Raw genomic sequence first — 22,373 nt, forward strand, 5'->3', positions numbered from 1 at the left:
ATTTAAGACATCAATTATAATATTATTCCTTAGGCTTTATTTATATTACTTACAATATTTACGCACAAGATCATTAAAACAAAATTAACTGAAACATTTTACTCTCAATTTAATTAAAATAAATTAAATAAACCAAATTAATTAATTAAATAAGATAAAAATTTAACGAACTAAAATTTGTTTAAAAATATCATTTAAAATGTTAATAAAATCAGAACATTCCTATGATAAAAAATATCTTATCACTTATTTTTATTATTAATGATCTTAAACATTAATTAATAAACATAAAAGTATTCTCCTTCAAAGTGAACTAATTCATTAAATATATATCTTTTTTTAGCCCAAATGGGCGTTATCTCAGAAGCGCTGTTTGTCTAAAACGGTTTAAACTTTGAGGTAAAGTAAAAGAGCACTAAAAGATATTAGATGTACTAGAGCACGTATTCTAGTGCTTAGCACGTGCTCTAAAATACGAAGGGAATGTTGAATTGTTGCACTGCAATGAGAAATGGGTATAATTCAGAAATGGTTTGAAGATTTGTAAAATATACAAACGACGCAAAATTTCTCATAGATAAGAAAATCTAATGTATATTATTACGTGCAGCAAGGCTTTGACTTCTGTAGCAAAATTTACCCTGCAATAAGAAAAAAAAAAATAGTAGTTCCCTATATATGAAGATTTTTGCGCCATACTGTAGAATAACGAAATCCGGTACAAGTTAATTATAAATTTTTATAAATTATACAGAAGTTGTTATAAATTGTACAGCAAGAAGATATATCTAAATTATTGAATTCTGGAACATTTTTTTTCTGAATTATCTAATATTTGTGAAATTATGAAGATATTTCTACATGAGTCCATAATCATAATTATAATGAGTCCATAATCATAATTAATATCATAAGTCTTACAGAAGGAAGATATTTCTGAATTCTACTACATTTTCTAGAATTGCTACTACTCAGATGGTGCGACTCCATTTTATTTAAAAAGCAATATATTACTGAAAGTTAAAAAATGCATCTGCACATTATGATAAGTATTCAATCGTAGCAGTAGTGTTTGCTGTTACACACGAGGAGGTTATATGTACGAATTCCACTGGAAGTCCGTATGTTCGTAACTAATATGTTTCGTGTAAGATATTTGTAGACACTATTTCGTGTACCGTGTCTATTACTTCAAGAAAAAACTTAAAGGCTTTTTTCCACTTCCGGTGTCCACTCCAGCGGCATAGCGGTAAAGTCGCTGAACACTGGTAGTTCGGTCCGAGGTTCGAATCTCGCGAACGGACTGGCTGCATGGGTGTTTTCGTGGTTTTCACCATGTGTGACGTGTATACGAGCCAGTTTCCCTTAGAGAGTCCTCCACGAAGGCATCCCTTCCTTAGGCAGATAGCCCTAGTGTGCTTTGCCATAATTAAATACACCACACCGCCCCACACCACCACTGTCCGATTTGACCTGTAACCATGGGCCGTTTTGGGTTGTGAGAAAAAGATCGAATCGCTTAATCTCCCAACTTCATTTCCGTTTAGCGTGTTTCACTGCATGAAAAGCGGGCGAAGAAAGACTGACAATTACAGTCTAAGTGACGTGGAGAAAATAAATGCTATGCAGCGATGATGACACGAGTTACTCAAATGGGAAGGGAGTTGGCAGTTGCCTCGAAATGCCTGTTTTAAAGTAACAGACTAAAACATGCTACATGCATTTCACAGGCACTAAAAAACTAACATTAGCAAGATCTAATTCGGTAATTTATGTAAGTTTTTTTATAGCTATGAAAATTAATTATTAAGTTCCTATGTTATCTGAATTAAATTTGGCTGTACTATAGCATTTTTATGTCTTCATTGTTAATTAAGAAAATATTATAGAAGAAAAAATAATCACATGCAAAATTATTGTAGCTCCATACATCGTATTTACAGATTTTATTTTATTTTATTTTTTTTTTCTTTTTTTTTCTTTGCAGCTTATGAAAAATTTGACATCCCACGAATATGCTGATTACATCCGTAGCCTCATCGACGATACAAAAACGTATAACAATGTAGATCACTACGGGATTAATGTCACAGTACAAGAGGATCACGGAACTGCCCATGTATCGATAGTAGCTCCCAACGGTGACGCTGTATCAGTCACTTCTACAATCAACTTGTAGTATGTACTTTAATTACCTTATTAGCCAATCTAGGCCCTTATTAGCCAATCTACATGCATTTTGTTTTAAAGATTCACATAACAATGCAACTTTCAAAATAGTCTAATCTTCATTCTGATGAAAATTACGGATAAAGTGTAATTTTAAATAATCATTCCGTGAGAATTGTCATAAAAGCACTTCCGATGAATTCGAGTCCATGTTTAAGTTGCAACAATACTCTTATTGTGATGCAAAAATAGAAATACAATACCTTTCTTTCTTGTAAATATAAGATTTTTCCGCTGAATCAAGCAAGAAAAATATTTCTCCAAGAAATTTAAAGCTATACATACCAAAAGCTTTAGTTCACACAAAAGTACAGTGATATAAAGCGCTACAATCCGTTCATCTTCAGCTTTCTGTTGTGGCGTTTTGGGGCAAAATTTCTTCTCGTAAGCTTCCAGGTCCAGATCAGGTTACTGGTCGCGTATAACTTACAAAACAGCATCATATCCATATCCTTTCATGAGTTTTTCAATCTGCTTGTCATTCAATGGGATCATTGCTCTCTTCTCAACCTTTTCAGCCCCCTCTCTTTTTTTTCCTTTTTCCGATGAAGTGCAAGTTTTCTGTTTCTTTTTGCTCCTCTTGTCATCAGGTGAGGCAAGAAAATAAGCTTTGCGTAGAGGGAATTTCTTAGTAGAATGAGTCGATTTTTCGGAATCAGTAATCTCCTTAAGCTCGTCATCAATATTATCGCATCGAACATTTTTCGTGTACTCTAGGGTAACACTAAATCACCATAGAATTCTCAGCGCAGTAGGTCAAGAGTGATCAGCAGTACGTCTTACACGATTCTTCGTCACCAAGCTGATTGATGCTACTTTAGAGTATTTTAAAAACATGCTGCTTTAAGCGATGTCAAACTTATTCGCTACACATGTCATACTTCGACGTTCTTCCAGCTTCCCAATGACAGGACTTCAGGTAACGTCCTCATTTCACTGTACATTGTGCAGTAGCTCAGGACCTCATCTCACTGTACAGTGTGCAATAGCTTTCACCGAACTGCTGAGCTTATATCGCCCTGTGCAACACCCCTTCCGACATTCCTTTTTGTCTATTTCTGGATTAGTCATTTATATTAAACAACGATTAACATTGGTCACTAACTGAGTCACTTTGGTCTTAGTTATTGTTTTTTCGTAATTAGGTACAATATTGAATGAGTTTCTACACCATTTAAATTTTGCCAAACACTTTTGAGAGATCATTTCGGCATGTCGCTATAGTTTCTGGAGTTATTCGAAAGCACTTTATTATTTCAAAAATAATAATGTCTTTAAGTAACTCAAGAGATGCTTCTAAAACCGCAATTATTATCAGTGACAAACATTTAGAAGCAGCCAAAACAACCCAGAGAAAGGGGAAGCAAAACTGAAAAATGAATAAGACGCCTTTAAAATATAAAGCTAATTTTGATTGCCGTGATCTTGTCGTGTGCCCAACTACTCGTGAAACAAAGAACATCATTTGAGTTTTTTTGTGTGTTTGCGTGAAACAATGCGTAAAAAACAACCGGAATTGTAGAAAAATTACTCATGAATTTTGCTCGGCGATAATGCAGCTTACCGTAATGCTCTTACTGACGAATCTACAAGCTAAATATTCAACAAATACAGATCTGTAAACAGGATGCCATAGTCACTTGATCTGCATTAACATTTTCTTATTTTTGCCGTTGAATGGAACACATTTTCAATCTATTGATGCAATAAAAAAAATTTCTGCAGCTCTGAAGGTGCTTCATAAATCGATTCATTTCAAAGATGGAAAAAAACGTCATTATAAATGCACTGTAACTGGAAGGGATTTCTTTGAAGGGGATGTAATAAGTACTAACCAATTATTGAAATCTTGTAGTTTTATGGAATCATTCCTGATACTTCTTTATCACAGTAGTTGTACAGCTATTAAAAATTGTAACTTGTATTAAATGTATTCAATTTTGGTAATGTCTTTGCAGTCAGTTTTTTCCTACTAACTTTTATTTCGTATAGATAAACAAGCAGTCTCATATGCTTTGTTTTTAAGTGTAATCTTTGATAATTTTGTAATTTCATTTGTATCATACTGAAAAATCCCATTTCGCATATTGTTTGTTAGAATCTTTTTTCATGGTTTAATCTGCAGCTATGCGATAGTCATATATAATAAGCTTATATATGAGATATATTTCACATATTTAAGCATATTTTATGTTTGGTTTCAATCATATTACTTTAGTTATGGAAATTTTGGTTTTGCTTGTATATTATATTTTTCTAATAGCAGAAAGGAATAACAATTGTGCTTGATGATTTTCAATGAACGAAAATACTTCTGTAAAAGAGCTAAAAATTTATTAATTTTAGGACGCGGTTGTATTACTATTAAATACCTAAAAACGTTATTGATTATTTTCGGTAATCAAATTTCGCCTTCTGGCAAAATAAAAGGTATATTGAAAGAAATGCTTGTCTCAAGCTTCGCGCGCACGTGATCCAGTGAAATTAATGCACAGCTATATTTTGAGTCATTAAGTTCATTCTTTATTGAATAAGTTCACAACTGTCCACGTGAAATTAGTTAATGATGAAATAATATCACAGCTATTTTTTTAATATTTGGCTTAGCCATTTTGAACAGCCCATTCTAAATATAAAATTTTATATTCTGTTTCTTTAATTATGGGGGAATCTAATTTTGAAACTAATGTGGCTATTGTAACCGCTTAGTTTGAATAGTTTCAGATCTTAAATTAAAATCTGTACATCAAGGTCAAATTGCAATCATTTTACTTTTACGTTTTTATATTTTCTTATACATTTTTATATTATTATTGTTGTTCTTGTTGTTAAAAAGTAAAATATCTCCTTATGTAAACAGAGAAAACTTAATGTTCGTCACAGCTATTTATATTCCATAATTCTAATAACTCATCAGAGAATGAGATAAAGCATAATAAAATCAATCTAATAACTCATCGAAGCATGAAATTGTAATAAACATTCCAATTAGCACAGAAAATTAGTCATAGAAACCTTTAAAACCATTATTTCTTTGTTAAATATGAAGGCTTTTCAATATTTTGTGTTTTCTTTCAGCTTTGGGAGTATGGTAATGTCACAGTCCACAGGAATAATCCTTAATGATGAGATGGATGACTTCGTTTCTCCCAACATTACCAATTACTTCGGTGTTCCACCTGGCAACAAGAATTTCATCCGACCCGGGAAACGACCCATGTCATCCATGACTCCAACAATCATCGTCGATCCCAATGGAGATGTGAGACTGACTCTTGGTGCAAATGGAGGAACGCAAATAACCACAAGTATTGCTCAGGTTAGAAAAACTGTTCAATTGTATTTTGCGCGCTGTGCGTAAGTATATATTCCTAATTAAAAAGCAATTTAATATGCAGACGATTCAGATAAAAGTCATTCTACACTGAAGAGATAATCAACAGGCGAAACGCCTCCAGAATGTTCCTTTGCTTTGTTTATGAAATATATGGTGACTTTACTTAACCTGTTCCAACAGTCTAAGTTATGGGCACTATAGTGTTAGGAACTCATCCTAGTCATTGCTAGCAATCTGACGGTTAGGCCGCCTTTCTACATTTTACATTAATCTTTAGTTTCTTGGAGATAATTGTTTTCATTCACTTGCTTCAGTATCTCTAAAATGCCCTTGTTGCAGTAATATTATGTTTTTTATGAGGTAATGAAAGTTATCAATTTTAAGATGAAGAATCCACGATGACCACTAAATTTTAAGTGTTCAGAAAAAATGAGGAAACTTTTCATGGCAGAAGAAATGTGTGTTCAGCCTTTCATTTCTGAGATACTGTAAAAAGAATAAAAATCTTTAAATTCCATTACGGTGGATTTAATGACAATTAATTTTAAAACTATTAAAATAATGTCTATTTATGGCGTTTCCATCTGCACTTTCCTAAGTTCAGTGGAAATAAAGTATATGTTATGGCTTCTGTTTTAATATTTCTTATAATCTTATATTTTAGTATTTGATGGGCGGCAAACAAATATATGAAACTAGTTAAATAGAAGCATTTAAAAGAATAAGCATTCCTCTGAATATATATTCTTCTTCCTTTTATTTTAAAGATGTTATCACTGAAATCAAAAATTTTTTTAATTTGTTTTTCTTTTCAGGTTATTTTGAGAAACCTATGGTTGGGAGATAACGTTAAAAGATCTATAGATGGCCCACGATTGCACCATCAGCTTTTGCCTAATTACATTGAACACGAAAATCTTTTTCCGGAAGTAAGAGCCTTTTCCTTATAAGTTAAACCAACTGCGAATATCAGAGAAAGGGCGTAAAATTTAGCAAAAGTTCTATAAGCCGGCACGCTTCGGTCTTCAGTCATGCCGAATTATCAAATACGCTGAATTATCGGACTAAAATTTTAAAATACCGCAAAGCGATTTTTACATGTCGGTTAATGTATTAATACACACACACACACACACACATATATATATATATATATATATGTGTGTATAAAAGAGAGAATACTACTGTACAATATACATGTAATGGTCTCTATATTGTATTCCGAAAAGATATTCACTGAGTTGTGATGTTCCTCACCCTTTGTCTATGCTGAAACACCGAGGAACCTAATGAACTACGTAGCGGCTTATCGTCGAGTTCAGACAATTAAGACGTACACTCGATAAGGGTTAATATACCCTTTTATTCACTCAAATAAATAATACAGCCGGCCCCTTCTCGGGCTTACAGGAAAGCCTCTACTCAGGCTTTAACTCAGAATAAGAAAAGAAGAAACTAATCTACTATGAACTAAAATAGACTTAGTCGAAGCTAAACGCAATTATCTAACGTGGTTGGCCCTTAAATTAAACTAACCAGCGAATATAAATAGGCATGTATAATATGGCCGGGCGTAACAGCTTCAATAATTAATTAGCCAGAAGGCAAGCACGCGCCACTAAAGACTACTAGTACTCTCTATCGAAGTTAGTTGAACTTCCAATAAATACTACACCTAACTCATTTACATTCAACGCGATTCTAAAACCTCATTCTGGTAGGGAGTTGTAAGTGGGAAACGAGAATTGAAAGAGAAAAGTGTTTTAAAATTAAAATAACTGTTATAAAATTAAAATACCCCTTACAGAGTAAAACTTATTAGTAAATTAATTTATTTGTACATTCGTATAACTGGTGTCTGCTAATTAGAAATTAGAGCTTTCCAATTGTCTCAATTTACCCCATGTGGGGATTTGACGAGTGGAGAGATCATGAAGTAGACTCCTTCGGAGAATCTTAAAAGTTAAAGCGAGAAAAAGGAAAGACATTCTGAATTCAGTACATCATCTGAGCAGGAATGAAATAAAACTTACAGGCTTATTTGGCTTTGTAATCACAGGAATAGGAAGAGTTCCTCAAATTTCAGATGGGAGGTAATTTGGCTTCTGATCTTGACAGGAGGTAATCGTCAGTAGCTGCACGCACAGTAAGAAGCATCACATGGTACACAGAGATGAAACATCTTGCAACAAAAGAAAATACTTCATCTCATAGTCAATGATTTGCATTGCATCTAGTGTAAGTTTTAGTATATTTATCGGATATTTGTTTCATTTGCATTTATTTGCAATATCCATGACATTTTTAATGAAATTTCAGGTTCTTTTATGTTGCAGGAAGTCCTTGATAAAATAAATTTGTTCATACTTAATTTATACTTAATTCCTCCTTTTCTCCTATAAACCATTACTGCTGCCAAGTTACAAAATCTTCAAATAAAGTTGTTCCTCTACTTCGTAAATTCCCCTCTTTAAAAAAAAAAAAAAAAAAAAAAAAAATCATTCTGTAGAACATGAATATTTATTATTTCTCCAATATTATATTTTTTCTGTTTTTCGGTTACTTTCGCAAATGTATTTAATGCTTCATCAGCCTCATGCTAAGTGGTCTTAGTTTAGTAATGTTTTTAACTATCCGCTTCTTTTTGTTACTGTCCATTCAAAACGGTTTGAGCTTTAACTCTTCCGTGACTAGTTCATTTTCGTAGTTTACAATCCAATCAAACATTATACTTTCGAAAGCATTATTATCGGACTATTTCATCAGTTTTTAATAGATGAGGGTGGTTGACCATTGGAATCATCAATATTCTCGAGTTCTTCGACAGAATTTACTTTCGTGAGATTTGGCCACTAATTCCTTCAAGCTTTTGATAGCGTTGTGTTGTTTACATGTTTCCGATCAATAGTAACCTTAACATTGCATTTTTTTATTTAAATGAACTACGATCAGGGTTTAATGAATTTTGCGCAAATAAATTCCTATATGTCTATTTAAAGTTTTACATAAACATTTGAACCGTGGATTAGATTAAGACATTAACTTTGTGAGAAAATATGAAACGGTTCTCGGTACAAGTTCAGAGACTGTAAGACGCGTTGTCAAAATCTTAGAATTCTTAAACATTCTAGGAGGACCGAGCTTCTCAACGTTATTTTAGCAGATGGTACAAAGGGGTTCATAATATCCATCTTTTGATAAATTTTGTCAAAAGTCATATATTTGAAGTCATATATTTTCGTTTCATTCCCTTATCAACAATTTTGTCACGTTTTGAAAATATTTTAAATAAATAGGGATGAAGAGATGAAGAAATTATATGACACTTAAACTCGAAATTGCCACCCTGTTCGTTATAGTGTTTAGTGATGCTGATTGTCATATCTTTAGGCTCGGATACGCATCCCGGAGAAGGCTTGGATGTCTGTAAATGTATAGTGTCTTTACGGCACAGGAGCATCTAAATACACAATATCGGCCTGTTTAATTGAACTAACAGTTATTTTAATTTTTGAGCCTTTTCTGAATTCTCTTATTTTCCCTCGCATTTCCTTGTCATAATGCAAATTAAGTAGGTGAACGAGAGTATTTAAACTGATGAAACGGAAAGGTTAGACAAAGCATGATTTTACTAGTGAAGCGCGCGTTTGCTATTTTGTCTTCCAGCTGTTAATCTTACCAGCGGCTACGTATTCTGATCAGCTAGTTAGTATATCGTCGGTGTAGGTTTCTGAGTCAGTATATCAGATTAAATTGAATTGTATAGTCAAGCACTCCATCTCTACCTTTAAATTAATTGTTAAACTGCATTTAAGTTCTCACCGCAAGTGGACGGTGTTTCTGTGCAAGTACGTAAGTCTGTGCTTTCTGTTATACAGTTTGTGATAAATAAAGGGTCTGTTGTGCTCATCTTCGCACCTGTGCGAGAAGTCGCCAGGTTAAGTGATCACACACAACACAAACGAGCCGAAAGTCTCTCGAGAAGTTTGGTGAGGGGGGGGAGGAGAAACGGGTGATCCTAGAATCTGTGTCCCGTGGGATTCTTCTTTAAAATTAGAACGAGGCAGACAGGATCGTACCCTCACCTGTATGGTGTCCATGCCCAATAACGGAAGTAATTCTGCTCTTCTCGCCAGGACTTGTTCAGGTATTACTGTCAGACAAGTGAGATAAGTAACAGCACACAAACTCGAAATTCAATTCAAAGATCAATCGAAAATGGCAAAAAGACATGTTTCAACTGCAAAGCCTTTCCGAATATGTCGAATTTAATATTCATAAGCCATCATATAGCACAAACCTCAGTGAAAAGGGTACCGAGTAGGGTTGGACCTCCTCCAGAAGAAATATATTTGCTCTAGAGCTGCGGAAGAAACCGAAAGAAAAGGGAAAGAATGGAAGAAGCTGGAAGAAATGAGCATTGATGTATCTGTGAAGCTCCTAACAGGAATAAATTTACAAATAACAATTTAACTTATTTGAAAGTAAATGTTTTATCATTTTTGCAATAAAATGCAAAAAATCCATACAATGAAAATTATTAAATTCATCGGAAATATAGTAGTTATATATGAATAAAATATGAACATTATAATATTAATTCAAAATAAAAACTAAAAAAAAAAAATTTTTTTTTCTAGCAAGTTTTCTCCACAATGGAAGAAACTTACTAATCCTGCTGAGGATATACCATTTCCAAAATCTTACTTTAAGCTGATGTAATACATTAAATGGTATATAATAGAAAAGAAATTCATTTATGAAATTTCATATGAATTGCGTAATGCAGTTTAGATTAAAGTTCAACAGAATTAGAATCAGTTTTCTCCTATTTTAAATTAATACATTCAGAATTACAAAATAATTTACTGTATCGATAAAGAAAATGTTCTGTTTTGCCAGATTGCTTTTTAGAAAGTATACTCCCTCCCCAAATATTTCCAAATGTAAGTAACTAAGAAAAAATTATTGATAAGAATATAAATGAGGCTAGCTGAATGACATTGACAAATAGTTTAATTTTTATTACAGCAGTGCTACATGTGAATAAAATATAGATCTAATAATATAAATATGTTCCAAAATTATATTTGTTCCATTTTTATTCATATTTCCATTTCCATCTCTAGTAGGGAGAACCCTGTTTCTTCCGCTCAGTACTTTTATTCCTCTGTGGGAGAAAATTGGCAGCACTGATGACAAACTATCGGGTGTGCCGAACCATTGCATGCCGGACTATCGAACTTTTGTATTTATGTATTATGCATTTATGTATCGTGTATCAAAAGTGTATTTATGCAAATTATAACACGTGCTTCTATATTTAGATAAACATGTATAAATTGTATGTAAGGTAAAGTATGAACATTCGCATCTTCTCTTATATCGTTATATTTAGTTTAATATAATTCTTAATTATACTGAAAAAAGATTAAATCGAGGAGATTCTTTTTCCTGCCAGCTGTTTAATATCTCCCTTGAAAAAGCAATACGAAACTATATTCATAAAGAGAGCATGCAAATACAAAAGACTATATTCATAAAATCTGTGCAGTTGTTGGCTTTTGCTGATGACATTGACATCGTGGGAAGAACGAAGGCGGCAATAGTTGAGGCTTTATATATACTTGAGTCGGCACCAAAAAAATATTGGTTTGATTGCTATTGAAGAAAAAACTAAGTTCAGGATTACAAACAGAGGACATAACGTGATACAGCTGAAAATAAATGATTCCAACAATTTAAATATTTGAGTACAGTTGTAAATAATAATGATATAACTACTGAAATCAAGAACCGAATTAACATGGTTAACAGATGCTATTATGGATCACGAAACCAGTTTATGCAGTCGTAAATAAAACCCTAGTAAAACCTACAATGTTGTATGAAAGTGAGTGCTGGACGATGAATAAAGCAGATGAGGATTGAGTAATAACATTTGAAAGAAAGATTTGAGAAGAATTTTTGGATCAGTAAAAGAAAATGGAGTGTGGAGAATTTTTTGTTTATTATTATTAAAAGAAACACAAGAAGTTTCCCATATACCACATAGCATCACATGGGACTTACAGAAGTAAGTATGAAACACAATACAAAATAAACAGAAGAGAAAACTGAAACAAAATTAAGAATGATTACAAAGTTTTACAATGAACTGACAAAAACTGTTAAAGACACTTCTCTCAGAAATAAATTGGTAAAATTCTGGAGGCCAGTTAATATTAAAATTTTTCATTCCCAGTTTCAAGACTTGTCTTTCGCTCTCAGATTTAGGACATATAAGAAGCACATGTTCAACATTTTGCTCGCCATCGAGGTTACAATCACAGACTCTTTGATCAACTTAAATCTGCTCAGATAACTTTTGAAATTTCCATGGACAGTAAGAAATTGGGTTAATTTATAGTTTGTGAAGAAGTGATGACATGACAATCTCATTTTGATGGAAGGGAAAAATCTCTTAGTTAAGCTCCCTTTATTTGAGCTAATGAATTTGTGGTTCCACGACTCCATAATACTTTCATACATGACCTTCTTATAAAAGTAATTAGGGATATTGACAAAAGTGTCAATTTCCCGCTTAGTCGCAGTCTTCGCAAGGAAATCGGCTTGTTCGTTCCCAACAACACCTATATGACCACGAACAAATGTAAATGCAACCGAAATATTTTATCTTTTAGGTGTTTCAGTTGTTTCTGAATCTCGATATTGATATTATTAGAGGAAGGAATACATTTTAGGATCTCCAATGATGATAGGGAATCAGTACAAATGGGATGGTCTGAAACAGCATTAAGACATAAGACATAATTTTTAACTGCACCAAAATTTTAGAGAACAAATATAATAAAAGTTATTAAAGCCTCTTAACTAAGATGGCTAGGCCATATACACACATAGGGAGATAAAAACCCAGCGAAGAGATTGACATTTCAAAAGCCAGAAAGAAAGAGAAGGAGAGAAAGATCACGAACGAGGTGTCTAGACATTGTGGAAAAGTGGTTAAAGAACGTTGGTATCAATAATGTTGAGGATTGTGGCGTCGGATGGGTCAAGATGCCAGAAGCTGACTGAAGGAGCCTTGGCCAGAGGTAGAGCTTTAAGAAAAGAAGATAGTTGTTAATTCTGAAAGAAAAATATTGGGAAGATTGAATTTGTAAAATTGGGCGAAGAAGATTTTATGCTTCTCTCAGGAGTTCAGGCTCCCTATGCTTTTAATCAAACTGACACATTCCCACAAATTCGTCTCGTTATCAATTCGCTGATTATTTATATATTTCAGCCCCATTTAGAGGAACATTTCAGAAATCTAGCATTTTGAAAATAGTCTCAGGCACTAGCCTTAAAGTTACATTCTCTTGAATAGTATTTCATTTAGATTTTTAATGATATTTCATCACCACTATTTTTCTCATTCAGTGTAATCAGATGACTAATTAAAAATATCTTAACAAATTAAATAATAAATTGAAGTTTTTAATATATTTATTTTATTATATGATTTTTATCATAAAATAATTATTGAATTAGTATTTCTCAAAACTAATTAATTCACTTTTTCAAGTTGTAAATAAAATGCCATGCATTGAATTAAAAACAAAGATATTTAATAATGATTTAATATTTATACTGTTTTCAGGATCTTCTAGAAGACTTGAGAAAGATGGGCCATAAGACACATCACTTGGGAGCTGGCATGATTGGAATAGTTATGGGTATTACTAGAGATAAAGATGGCTATCTTTATGCTAACTCCGATTATAGAAAAGGTGGAGAAGTAGACGGTTATTAGTTAATTTTGAATAAATGCAGCATATTTCTAAGTCAATAAATGCCGTCCAATGTGTAATTGGTGCAGCTTATATTTGAAGATATCTACTGGACAATGAAATAAGTAAGATATCTGTACAGCTCCTTATTTCTGGTCATAGAGTACAAAATCGAAAGGTCCAGTCGAGGCTGTACAGCAAGTAAAAACGCTGGAAACTAACACTGCTGGTTTCCTTTTCACTTTGTAGTTGCTGTTCATCTACTTAGGAGATGAATTCATCAGTATTTGAGACTGTGAGGTTGTGCGTTGGCAATCTTAGTGTTATCCATAGTGAAATATTTCAGACAGCTAAAAGTATTTTATTTAAAAATATATGTGTAGTGATTTTCACTACAATAAAAACTATAGCGCGCTGTATATTGTGAAAATCACTTCAAAATGAATGTGTTATGACGGTATGGTTAATAAATTATATTTCCTGTTTTCGGCTTTGAGATGGTTATAATTTACTTTTTAATGATTTATACAATCACATTTGTATTTTCTACTAGAATTCAGATACAAAAATATGAATAAAGATATTCAAGTGATGAGAATTTGTAAAGAAAATATTTTCAGGTTGGCAACAAATTAAATTCAATAAAGATGGTCATAAAGAGCATATATTTCTTGTTATTTATTTGTTGTTTTTAGTGTTTAGACATGTTTTTAAAAACGAAAATTTATCACCATATTTTAGAAGTTAAATTTTATTTTATTTCGAAAGAGTAAAATGTACTAAGTTTTTATCATTTTAGTTTTTTATTATATTTTATTTTTAGAGTGCAGAATTTATTTTCATTTTCAAAAATTTAATGTTACAGTACCATTTAGTAGTAAAGTATAATACTGCTAAAAGATTTACTAATTCAATACTTCTTTTAGAATTTCTTCAAATTCATAGAAGAAAACTTCAGAATTAAAATTTTTATTACACTGAAAATTCTACATGTTATAGTTTTTTAAAGATTATGCCATTTTAGTAGTAAAAACGTCCTTCTAGTTTACTTCCAAATTATAGTTTAAATTCGTTTTTGCAAGAATAGTAGAAAAACATGTTCTACAATTACCAGCGTCAATGTATAATTCTCATGTTCATTAAACACGATTTATAAAATATAATTCTGCAACTATTCGTTAATATTTTTTAATATATAGCTCTTCAAAAGAAAAGTTTTAAACATATGATTTAAAGTAAAAAGGTTAATAATGTGAAAAGTTAAATTTTCCACATAGAAAAATTTATGTGATTACATCAATATTAATCCTGCATACTTTTAAGCTGTAATATTATACAGGTATACGCATATATATGTAAATTAAAAAGTGAAATAGAAGCACGTATTTGCTGAAATTATATATCTTGCTTAAGTAATTTAAACCGAATATATTTGCAATATGCAATAATATTTATTACTATTAAAACGTTTTCAATGTTGAACATTTTTAAGGTTTGTTTAAAGTATGTAAATTAATGCAATACCTAATTTAATAAGATTATTTAAATTTTATTTACCAAAAGTTATCAAGCGTGTTAATTTCTTCACATATTTACTATATATTTTAAAATTTTAAGCAACAAAAAATATGGTACTTTTCCATTATTCACTTGCTACGCATTTTATAATACTGTTGTAAAAATATATATATGTGTGTGTGTTTAATTATTCGGTACTTTTCCTTTATCTGCCCGCAATATCGTAAAATCGTAAGAATAAATGAATTGGGACAGGAGATATAATAACACATAATAATTAATAATAAGACAATAAGAAAAATAAATTTAACTATAAAAATGGTAGGGGGTTGCTCATGTCAATGAGATACATTCATGGACCTTATAAGAGATAGACTAACCCACTGAGCGGGGCGCGCGTCACCGACATGTCGGCAAGAAAGAGTAGGGACGATCTGGTTTACTTTAACACCGAAACCTATGGCGTTTGTATCACATAACTCTTTTTAATTATTAAATGTGATACGTTGTATAGTGATGAGATTATGAAAGCCACAGTTTTTCCCAAATAGGATTTAATATATCTCATTAAAGCACTTTTTACTGCATTTCGCGCATTTTTTTCACGCGTAATTCTTGTACAAACATCTTTACTTTGGTAAAACGGTAGAAACTCTAAGCACACAATTTATGAACTTAATTTTGCGTACAAATAACGTAAAATTAAATAAGATTGATAGTACGTGATGGTTTGAAATAAATAAGGAAAAAATTAAAAAAGATCTTATATTTTTTTAATTTAATGACCATTTTCAAAACTATAATAACATTGCAAAACAATCATTTATTTTATTATATCATCATTAACTTACTAACATTAAAGTGGAACATTTATTTTAGTAATTTATAAAATTCGGAGCATAAAATTTTCTGATGTAATGAAGGGGAAAAAAAAGTAAAATAAAATCTAGAAGCACTCAGATTTTATTTTACGCCCAAAAGTAAGCTTTTCTTAACGTTTTGTGTGTTACCTATATTTATTGAATATCATGTTCTTCACCCGTAAACCACATACATTTGAAAACAGCATATCTTTCGAATTTCCGCGCTGGAGATAAAACTGTTATTTTCCGTATAGTGCTCGCTCTGAACTCGTGGAGTTTGTTAATCAAAAATTCGTTAAAGTTTTACAAAATAGGTTAAAACAAATTCGCAATTCGGCCGTCCAAATGCCCATGTTCATGTGGAGGATTACATTATTCAAAATTTGATGACTCTAGATACTGTTGTTTTTGTCACAGTGCGAGAAACATACATGTATTCCTGCAGATTCTTCATTATTCAATTTCTTTAAATATAATACAGGGCGATAATATTTGGTAACAAAAATTTGAAAGGAGACACGGACATTTATAGTAAAACAGCGCAAAATGCCGCTTCGAAACCAACAGCCTTTCTAGGCTACCACCCCTGTGGGCTTATAAATTAAATTAACAGTAAATTTTAAAAAAATATGCAGAACTAAAAATAAATTTAAAAAAATAATCACAATAAAATACAAGCAAAATTTATTTTTACGGCTAAATGCAATTTTAATATTAGAATTAAACGTATAAAAATGTTTAAGGAGTCAAAAGTGTTTATCACTATGATTTATTATTATATATAATTGAAATAAAATTCCTTTATAGAAATTGTGCTATAATATTGTTCTATAATTTTAAAAAAGAAGCACAGTTTAGAATTTTAAACACAACTTTCAAAAATTCGTTTTTAAATATTTTAGTATTTTTTACTTATTTACACCAATAAAAAGCATAAAAATTGCAAGAGAAAATTGCTTGTTTGAAATTTTCTATTAGTTCAGATTCAAAATATTATTTTCTAAAAGAAGTAGTTACAAATTTCCTGACAGCATAGGATTAGCGAAAAAATATCCAGCCCTGAAAACATGCAATAGCTTTATAATTATTTGGAACGTTAATTGTGCTTGGTAACTATGCTAAATTTTTAAAAATCAATCTCAATTTCAAAAATAAAAATATGGAGAAATTCTAATTTGTGAAATGAGCCCTACAACCAGCTCTTTCTTGTCAATTATACACGCTGCAATAGGCAACCACAGTTAAATTTTTAAAAGTTGTCCCTACTCCTTCAGATGTGATCAAAGTGACAGCCGGGAACGCCTCAGACGAGGGAGAAAACCCATTTGGGTTAGTCTATTTCTTATAAAGTCCATGGATACATTCCGATGACCTCACAGGTCATGTGACTTATGTACATCTAATGTAAACAAACAATGTAGATGACCTCAGAGATCACGTGACTTATATATAGTTAATGTAAACCCTTCTTCTCTTGCGAAATGTATCTCATTAGTGTTTATTTCAGGTGGAAACATTTTGCCTATTGCCTCTATAATGGAATCAAAATTAATTCCTCCCGCTTGCTTCTTGTTTCTTTGTCCAAATAAATTCTGGCAGATAGGACGTCAAATGCTGCCTTGCGATATCGCGTTGTATTTTATTTCTTTAGCCGATCCCAATAAACACTGGATAATTTTGCATGAGCCGCTGTTTCCGGAGAGAAATTATGTTTGTTGTTAACTTTCAGATGGGAATAGCCAGTTTCGTTAAGTTCCTGAGTTTTGTACCCTTTCCAACAGTCTGGATAAATCGTCTTTCCATCGTTAATATTTCTTTGATGCATCGCAGTAGACAACCTACCACTACCAGAAATGTTTCTCTCGTCTCTCTACAAATTCCTTCCAAAAATCCATTGTTATTGGAAAACGCGACTGGTCTTGTTCTTTCTTTTGGTAAATATACTCTTGTCTATTTCGACAATTAGACCAGGGATAATTTTTTCTTTCCTCTCCTGTCCCAAATCAATTTCTGTATAAATCTCGCGTAAATAGTTGTTCCAATCAACCAAGTATTATGTGACATGTCAAGTTAGTCTTGGCAAAATTGAATTGAGATCAGTTCCTTACACAATAAATAAATAAATTTGAATGCGCATGTAAGTGGAGATACGAGTTGTTTCAAACCAGTTACCTTTTCAAACACTGACACCTTCTCGACAGCCATTACATGGCCTTTTATCTATGATGAATCCTTTTATCTATGATATACAGATTCATGTCAGAAAGATTTATTTTAGATTACATGGGAGAATTCTACATTGTTGGAAATATTCTATCGAACCTTTTTCAGTGGATGATAATTCAAAGAGCCGCATGGAGAGACTCAAAAAAAATAAATAAATAAATAAATAAATAAAATAAAATAAAAAATTCGAGAATAAAAATAGCCCCCAGACGTAATGACTTACTCTTTCCAGATTTGAAGGCAGATAACAGAAACATGTACCATTATTCTTGTTTACATGCACATACACACATATTTCCCAGACAGTGCTATCGTTGAGCCTCGGCAAGTATTTTTCTTTTTCACAGACGCCAAAAGGCATGGCAGATGCATAACAGAAAAATACCAAAAGTATAGTACACATTGTAAATATAAAACCCAAAGCAATGTTTTTTGGCTAAAATTTTTAACATGTATTCATTTTATGTGAGCTGATATTTTATATTAGAATTTTCTTTATTATTTCACTTCAATATTTACTTTAAAAGAATACAATTTATTAAATTTCCATTCCTATAAAGTAAATTATACAGCTGCAAACCTTTTCTGTATATATTGTTTGAAAATGATGATTATGTTCTGTATAGGTTCCTGAAAATAAAATTTTGGAAATCTGTATTATGTTGTTGCATTTCGATTTTTGGCTCTAATCTTCCAGATGATCTGACATTAAAATTAGATTTTATTCATTTTGAGTAAAGGCAAACATTAATTGACAAAAACACAGATTGGATAGTTATCGAATATGTTAAGAATAAATTTTCAGAAAAGAAACGAAATCAAACTCATATATCGGTAAAAACAACAATGTGAAGTCAGAATTTCTGATATCAAACGGATAGGGAAAAAACAGGTCATTAAATTTTCCCCTTTGGAATTATTTCATAGCAGTCAACTTTTTAATTTTTGCAAAAAAATAACCTTATTTCGTATATATAAGCCGTTACAATTAATGATAATTTTCTTAAAGCAAAATTCTATTTGATTTTCTTTTGTATTCATCTGTAATATATTCCTTTTTAAAATCGTATTTTCCGTTTTCATTTTTCTTCGTAGTTTCTTCTAATTATACATGAATCTCCGTAGAAACTTTCTCCATGCTAATATTTAAAGTCTTTAAATTCTCAGAGAATTTATTAGAGAGCATATTCCACCTCATTAAACATACTTTCGAATTCAAATCACTCATTAGTAAATTAATTTGAAAACCAAACAAAAGATGTCTCCCTTAATTTGGCTTTACTGAAGCTGAAGATCATTTAAAAATAATAACAATAATAATAATTCTCTGTCTCCCTCTTTCTTCATTGCCTTTCTAGAGTCTTTCATTAAGCTTAGTTTGATGTGAAGAAGTGGTAAGTATTTTTTACGTCATCTGATAAAGGGCTCAAAAACTACATATTTAAGTAACAAATTTGACACAATCAACTTAAAATTATTTCATCTACTAATACTTTTTGCATCGATCCTCAGTTCTCAGAATTATACTTAAATAGAATTGGGATAAAAATTTTATTTTTTCGAAGAAATTCAATATTTGTGTTGCAATGGCTCGCATTGCTAAAGCTTCGAATTAAGCTAAACGCTAATTCATAAAATTTATGAATTCGTGGGGGAAATGATTCTTCATGGAGTAAAGTAAGAAGGCTCTACCAATGAAGAGATCGCACTCTTGAAATTAATGTACTATAGGGTTTGAAAACATAAATAAGAGTGAATGGAAAAAGAAAAAAAAAAGATGAAAGGTTCATCAGATTAAAAAATGTTTAATGTAGGGATTGAAGAGGAGTTCGAGAACGATCTCGAAGAGGAAAATGAAGCTTTATATCATCAAAATACCACGTTGCTTTCAACAATGTCAACATGCCAAAAACGGAATATAATATACTTATTCCCTGAGAAAAATATGGTGTGAATACCATATAACTTTCTTGTACGGCGTATTAAATTAGACAGGCAATGAGATTGCAAACGCACTGGCTAAGGCAGATGCTGGAGATACCTTAGTGCCATCTGCCGCCTCTCATCTATATGGAGCTTTTTTTCATTGATTAAGTGCAAGAATAAAACCACCTGGCTTGTTCCGCCCGTTGGTATCACAGTAAATGGCCGCGTGGCTCTCTGGCACTTGATTGCAACAGGCAAAATCAAACCACTCTCAGTGGGCATCTAGATCTTTGACTTTTTTTTTTTTTTTTTTTTTTAAGTTTCCAAGTGATTTGAAATCTGCACCAAGTGTCCTGAGCAATTATATCATATTCCTAATCATATTCTTGCTCGCCTGGGGCTCTCTAGGCAGGATCTTATTGACAATACATTGTTGTTCTGGATTTCTTTAGAATGCATAATGTCATGGACCGGATTTAACCCTGCTAGTCATTGGGAATAAGCAATAAACAACAACAACAAATTAGGTTCATTTTTTTTTTCCTGCACTTCATTTAAACTTTTTTCCCGGAATTATTCTACCTTAATTAACGGATTCCTCAAGGCAGGTTGAAAATGACATAAATTTCAAATTTTGAAATTAAATATCCTCGCAATTTTTGCCGCACGGGAATCAAACTTCTTATAATTTTATTCTTTCATAATGAGTATAAAACCTTTATAAATATAAGTAAAGGAGCCGGAGATCGCATTAAAAGTTACATTTCGTAATTTGTCGAAAATTATTATTTTTTTTTTTTAACTTGACATTGCCAAAACATGAATGTTTTCGTCATTTAAAACGCTACTGTAATTGGAAGTATATGACTACAACAGATGATTGTGAAAATAAGAGTCGACTAAGGGGGTGGGTGTATTTATACGAGGGCCATCCAGGAAGTAGATTACGTTTCCGTCTGTGTCCGCTAGGGGCGGGGCTAGCGCGGCCATCTTGGGGTCAGAGCGTTGCGCAGCTCAGTCTGCATCTAGCCGTGCTAGTGAGAGGTTCGTGCTGTGCTCCGTTCAGATACTGTGACGGTTTGAAATGTCTGCGTTAATTGAAAATCCCGCGAGCTGCGAGGTGCGCTCAGTAATAAGGTTTCTGACTGCAAAAAACTGTAAACCGATAGAAATCTATCGGCAGCTTCGTGAAGTGTATGGGGACAACATTATCACTGAAGGTGGAGTGCGTCAGTGGGTCATAAGATTTCAAAATGGCCGAACCAATGTTCACGACGAAGATCGAAGTGGGAGACCCAGCATAGTGACCGCCGAACTTCTCGAAAAAGTCGATGCTAAAGTCCGTGAAAATCGAAATTTCACAATAACGGAACTTTCTTTGAGTTTTCCACAAATTTCGCGAAGTTTGTTGCACGAAATCATCAGCGAAAAGCTTGGTTACCACAAGTTTTGTGCAAGATGGATTCCAAAAATCTTGACAGAGGACCACAAAAATCAGCGAATGGCTGCAGCGTTGAACTTTTTGGACGCTTACCATAAGGATGGTGACTCTTTACTCGATCGCATCGTTACTGGTGACGAAACATGGGTGAAACATGTGAACTGTGAAACGAAATTGCAATCAATGCAGTGGGGGCACACAAGTTCTCCCCAAAAACCCAAGAAATGCATGCAAACAATGTCGGCAAGGAAGATGATGGCGACTGTTTTTTGGGACAGAAAAGGTGTAATTTTGGTGGACTTCCTGGAAAGAGGCACTACAATAAACTCTCAAAGGTATTGCCAAACTCTCCAAAAACCCAGAAGAGCAATTCAAAACAAGCGCAGAGGAATGTTGAGCTCTAAGATCTTGTTGATTCACGACAACGCCCGGCCCCACACGGCAAATGTCACTCGTAAAGTTCTTGAATCTTTTAAGTGGGAGTTGTTTCCTCATCCGCCGTACAGTCCCGACCTGGCACCGAGCGACTTCCACCTATTCCCAGCAATGAAGAAGTGGCTGGCTATGCAGCGTTTTGATGACGACGCACAGCTGCAAGAAGAGGTAACGAAGTGGTTGAAGGCGCAGGCGGCCGAATTTTTCGACGAAGGAATTTCCAAGCTCGTACATCGCTACGATAAATGCCTTAATTTGTATGGTGACTATGTAGGAAAGTAGTATTTGAGTGTGGCTTTCATCTGTATATAATAAAATTTGTTTCCTATACTTTGTTTATTTTTTTATTCCAAAACGTAATCTACTTTCTGGATAGCCCTCGTATATATTAAATTTATGTTTATTGGAGATGATATATAAAAAACACTTTTCTAATAATAAATTATATATACGTTTTGTACAGCCGATTGATATAAAAAATGGGAGGCGCTCAGCTAGATGTGTTATAATAGTCCGATATATAAAATTTCATCTTCCTAGACCTAATCATTTTTGAATTATGCGAGGTGCATATATACATACGGAAGTACGTACAGACGTGACAAAAAATTTCCTTTGAATCCACA

General features: G+C 32.6%; 1 protein-coding gene across 4 annotated transcripts in view; it reads left to right on the forward strand.

The window, feature by feature from the left end:
- LOC118192045 (scoloptoxin SSD14-like) overlaps positions 1–18,602 on the forward strand; it is a 184,551-nt gene extending 165,949 nt beyond the window's left edge. For all 4 annotated transcript variants that reach the window (XM_035362935.2, XM_035362932.2, XM_035362933.2 and 1 more), the window contains 4 exons: positions 1,988–2,178; positions 5,308–5,548; positions 6,382–6,495; positions 13,209–18,602. In XM_035362935.2, the coding sequence (XP_035218826.1) occupies positions 1,988–2,178; positions 5,308–5,548; positions 6,382–6,495; positions 13,209–13,361 (699 nt within the window). In that variant the 3' untranslated portion in view covers positions 13,362–18,602. The remainder of the gene's footprint in view (positions 1–1,987; positions 2,179–5,307; positions 5,549–6,381; positions 6,496–13,208) is intronic.
- Positions 18,603–22,373: the final 3,771 nt, after the last annotated feature.

This window comes from Stegodyphus dumicola, chromosome 9 (assembly GCF_044657685.1).
Source record: "Stegodyphus dumicola isolate Sdum_Otavi_A_Nest chromosome 9, ASM4465768v1".
Classification (NCBI taxonomy): Eukaryota; Metazoa; Arthropoda; class Arachnida; order Araneae; family Eresidae; genus Stegodyphus; species Stegodyphus dumicola.